The sequence below is a fragment of the Etheostoma spectabile genome, chromosome 14 (genome assembly GCF_008692095.1).
Source record: "Etheostoma spectabile isolate EspeVRDwgs_2016 chromosome 14, UIUC_Espe_1.0, whole genome shotgun sequence".
NCBI classification, from domain to species: domain Eukaryota; kingdom Metazoa; phylum Chordata; class Actinopteri; order Perciformes; family Percidae; genus Etheostoma; species Etheostoma spectabile.
The window spans coordinates 12,723,236-12,728,638 of NC_045746.1; the positions used below are offsets into that span (position 1 = coordinate 12,723,236).

Below are 5,403 nucleotides of genomic sequence, written 5' to 3' on the forward strand. Positions count from 1 at the left end.
ACACACACACACACACACACAACATCAACAATACAGCAATATAAGAACTTTACTGCAGCATTTAATATCATTATTACAATTTTAGTAACAAGCTCTTACCTTTTAACCTAAAACTCAGTGCAGTTTGGTTTCTACAAAATTCCAACCTTGACCAATCCCATGACTTTTTTCAAGAGCCAATTTTGTATTTTTCATAAACACAAAATAGTGAATAGTGAAAGCATTAATGAACTTTGACAGCACCTGAATACAGCATCTGCGTTTCAGAACCTTTGGTTAGACAACTACCTTAAAGAACTTTCATCATCCTTTCAGCTTTGTTTATGATATTAAAGACTATCTATCAAAAGTTACAAATTGCAAAACACATTGCTGTTGACATCTGGATTGTGTGTATCAGCTGGCCTGAACCAGTGGGATATTGAAAGTTTATTCAGTCAACTTCCTAATCAAAGTCCTAATCCTACACATTACTGACACCATGTGGCAACCGCAGAGAATGCAACCTGAATACACTAACACAATAATGAGTTTTAAGGAGGGATTTTGTATGGTTCTGTATGTATACAGCCAGTGCTTATTGTATGGGATTTCTTGTGTTGTGTGTTTTACTTTAGGATGACAAAGATCTGGTTCATGAGTTTGTGATGGCTGAAGGTCTGACATGTCTCATCAAAGTGGGAGCAGAAGCTGACCAGAACTACCAGAACTACATATTAAGAGGTACAGTTCCTCTCACTCACTGATACAGGATTGCAAGTATGAATACTGACATTAAAATAAAATACATTTAGAACTTTCTTAAGTTAACGAATGACAAAGAAAAGAAAAGAAAAACATACACTACTGCTATGTAATAATCACCAACAACTGACTGCAACAGCTGATAAACAGCTGATAAACATTAAAATGATTATAATGGGATTTTTGCAAGGATCCGTACTAAACAGATTTGTTTCTTTAGTCTGAAGGATAGGATTTGTAGGCCGGGACGTCTCTGCAGCACCACAATACTTCATTCAGAATGGTTTGACACAAATTTTGCGCCCCCCTAAGATTTGGTTATTGCACTAGTCCATATTCAAATTGATTTTTCGATACAATTGTGGCTAATTGTGCAACCCTACATACTAATACATATACATAATGTATATAAGTGTTTACCATACACCAAAATAGACAAAATTAATAATTTAAAGTCCAATGGTAATGGATGAAATATAAAACTATATGCAGCATACTATAATATGAAATACAATATAACAATAAAAACTCCAGTGAGAGGGAAACCATATCTCAACTAATGTTCATATTAAACGAACAACATGCAGTGGAAACAGTATCACTCAGGCTTACAGGTTAAACAGACAGTTTCAAAACCTGTAAGAGCCTCGGCAGGAAATCACACCCTCAGCACCAATAAAACACGGAAGCAACAATCATTTACAATAATTGATTTATATATAGTAAGATGAGCAATGAATGCATGTTTTAAGTTTAACAAGGAAACTGGATTGAGTAAAGTTCAGTGAAAAAAAAGGTTACGGTCAATTTAAAAGTACTGATGCTTTGAAACAATGAATCATCATATTGATTTTTCTATTGAGTTTCTTAAACACTGGATAATGGCTGGTAGTTCTTCAAGCACCTACCAACTTTTAAATCAGTGATTCTCTATAACAGTTAAAAAATAAAGTAGAAGTTGGGAAACAGCCTCTTTTGTTATTTATGAAGATATTTAACATTCAAGAATTCAAGAACTTCAAGTAGGAAGAAGAGCACAGACACAGCTCAGTTGTGTGAAGCAACAAAAGGATTGTAGTTTTAACAGAAAATGGTTTGTGCATGTAGGTCACTCACAATAAAAAGATGATTGACAAAACGTCTTCAGATCTTTACATTTTTGTATTACTTACTAAAGCTTATATGTTAGGAACAAATTCCTAAAATTCCTTAATCAGAATGCCGTAAGGTCGAATCGAGCTCTCCACTATCTGTTTCTCTTTCACAGTAGAGGCTTCTTCATCAACAGGAATGAGCCAATAATCAGTTCGTTGGCAAATCACTCTCTTTTCAGGGTTGATTCGATTTTGCAGGATCACTTTGTAACTTTTCCCTGTCGTCTTTGATGTGAAGGTCTTGGCATAGTCCTCTCTGTCAGCAACGTGTATGTCTGGTGTTGAGTAGATTCCTCTCCCATACATAACTCCGTTTCCTGCTTTGTAGTGACTCTTGATGATGCCTTTGGCTCCATCTAAGCTTGTTCCATGGTAGGAAACAGGCCATTCTCCAGGTACAGAGTCACTCCTCCATCCGTTTGTGCCCAGCCAGGTGTTTCCATCTGGATATTTTCCTATGACTTTTAAGGCCATGCGGTACCAGCCATTTGGGCGCTTATACAGTTCATCACCTCTCATACATTGAGACGAATCGGAGAGATTAGTGAAGTCGTAGTCATACTTGGGGTCAAAAAATTCTTCCTCATGGATAGAAAATTCCCTCACAAAAGCCTGTCCTTTTCCAAGTAGGTTGTGCAGAAGAAAGTCATTAACAGACAAAATATTTTCTAATGTCGTACATCCTTTCTCGTTATAGGGTTTAACGGTTTGTCCAAGAAGTGAAGACAAAACTTCATTCTTCAAATTTGAGTCCAAATACATGGTCGAGTAGGATGAAAGCAAAGTTTCTCTCTTCTTGTTCAAAATGTGTGTGAGCTGAGCTCTCTCTATCTGCACTGAAAGTTAGATTCAACATGTGGTAAAAACTAGATAAGAGAATTCTTTCACTTTCATTATGACTTAACAGAAGTTCTCTGAGGTTGGCTCACCATCAACAACAGAAAACGTGGGTGTGTATCAAAGAGGAAGGGAAGCCGCAAAGACTGCTTTTGTGAATACTAAGCTCAAAGCGAATTCACTGAGAGTGAAACCATATCTCATCTTTTATTTTTTTGATCAATTTTTCTGTCATAAGTACTCAAGATTTGCCTTCTCAATCTTTGTTATGAATCATATTGTTTTGTACCCAGAGGTCTGTTTTCTTCAAGTCAAATCCTATCAAATCCTTTGTATTATAAGGACTATGATAATAGTACACAGCACAAGACACCTGCGATCTGTGACTGTTGGCTAACAGTCAGTTTTCTTTCAAACCTTGCTATGTATCTCACTGCATTCTGGTCAGTCACCTTAAGAGCCTGTGTGTGAGTGTGTCATAGTAAATGTGGTCCTGTAGACACCTACTGTACTGTAGCAGGAACTACTACAGAGGTTGATATGAGTATTTTCCAAGAGTTTACATTTCCTCTTGTCTGTCTGCAGACAGATTTTTCCCCCATTGTAGCAACGCAATTGTTCAAGATATGGTCTTCAAATTTTACAGGTGTGTAATTGAGATCAAAATGAAGGGTGAGTTTGAAGATTGGTGTGTTCAGAGCATGGGCTCGGAAGTAGAGACGTAGGAAGTAGGTTAGGGGCAGGGGGGCCCCTGGCCCAATTTAGCATTGTGGTGGGTGTGACCCCATGGTCTGTACTGCTGGTTGTACAATCTTTAACTAGTGGAATGTTTGTGCCTTGGCAATGTGTATCACTTCAATTAAAGACTGCAGATGGAACTGATACATACTGCATTTAGATGACTGAATGAGAGTCTCTGTTGTCACTGGGTATATTGGCGCAATCAGAAGAAAACCATATTTTATAGTGTGCCATTGCATGTCAACCAATGAAGAATGTGTAATAGAAGTGAAATAAAGATATATCTAAAAGATTGTTTTAGGGTTATCTAGGAATGCTTTCACCAAATAAAGCGATGGAATTATTACAAAACACAGGTGCTTCACGGGCAAGGGAAGGCTAAGTGCTGTGATGAATTACTGTCCTCTCAGACAGTCTCATTAGTTGTATCAAAGCTTTCAAACAGCTGTGTCGATCACAGTGGAGCATGAAAAAATAGCTCCACACGACAGCTTCACCTGGAAATAGTACTGTTCCCGGAGGAAGAAGGTAACTTTTACCGTTGAGTTTATATTTATAGAGGTATTGAATGTACAGTTATGTCATTCTGCTAATGGTGCCGGTTTTAGTTTCAAAGCAATCTTCATAATGCACTTGCTGATCCTGTTGCAGTTTAAATAAAAAATCAGTCCAGTATCAAAATAAATAATAATAGTTTGTTAAAGCTGTTTACGACTGCATCAATCTAGCATTTTTTGATTAAATGCCTTCAGATGTACACCATAAAGCAGCTGTGACAGAATACTGTAAGACTCATGAATTGATTTATAGATCAGTACAGATTGATTTACTGACATTGACATTAACTTTTATTTTTGATGCTTATTTGAATGTCTCTATTCATTGAGCAGTGATTTATTAAAAACGTTTAGTTACATTTTTAAGCACTACTACTAGAGTTAATTTTCCTTTGTCAATTGAATTACCAAACAGTCCCAAACCAGACTTGATTCTGAGACATCTAATATCTAAGTGCCAAATCCAAGACCTATTTTTGCACTCCCTCATTTTATTGTCTACATACACACGCACACACACGCACGCACACACACACACACACACACACACACACACACACACACACACACACACACACACACACACACACACACTAGGCATTTTCTGAAGAAAAAAATAATTGTTCTCTGTTACTTACAGTAAGAGGCTAATTGAGGTTTCCGCACCTTGCCTACTTTACAGATTAATATTAAGTGAGCTGGTACATTGGTTCTGACCTTGACAGACTTTCACGTTACTCAACCTTAAATACTACAGCATCTGACAGAAGCTTTTATCAAAGCAATGCATTTCTTGTTAATGTAAAAGATATAAAAAACAAGATTGGAATTTCAAATCATAAACAGTCACATAAAACTGTGGATACATCTTTGTTAATCGGTATGTACATTAACATTTAATGCAATATTTACAATAGACAAGTGAAGCAAAAATAAGTTAACATACATCGAGAATTAGATACTCTGACTGTAATTAAACAGAGCTACAAGAACAAAGTGTACAATTTACGTATCATTGTAACATCATCGCTATCATCATCGTCATTTAATTCCTTAATCAGAATGCCGTAAGGTCGAATCGAGCTCTCCACTATCTGTTTCTCTTTCACAGTAGAGGCTTCTTCATCAACAGGAATGAGCCAATAATCAGATCGTTGGCAAATCACTCTCTTTTCAGGGTTGATTCGATTTTGCAGGATCACTTTGTAACTTTTCCCTGTCGTCTTTGATGTGAAGGTCTTGGCATAGTCCTCTCTGTCAGCAACGTGTATGTCTGGTGTTGAGTAGATTCCTCTCCCATACATGGCTCTGTTTCCTGCTGTGTAGTGACTCTTGATGATGCCTTTGGCTCCATCTAAGCTTGTTCCATG

General features: G+C 37.0%; 1 protein-coding gene across 6 annotated transcripts in view; it reads left to right on the forward strand.

Annotated features, from left to right (window-relative positions):
• fhod3a (formin homology 2 domain containing 3a) overlaps window positions 1–5,403 on the forward strand; it is a 59,072-nt gene that overhangs the window by 30,474 nt on the left and 23,195 nt on the right. For all 6 annotated transcript variants that reach the window (XM_032536371.1, XM_032536372.1, XM_032536373.1 and 3 more), the window contains one exon: window positions 618–723. In XM_032536371.1, coding sequence (XP_032392262.1) covers window positions 618–723 — 106 coding nt within the window. The remainder of the gene's footprint in view (window positions 1–617; window positions 724–5,403) is intronic.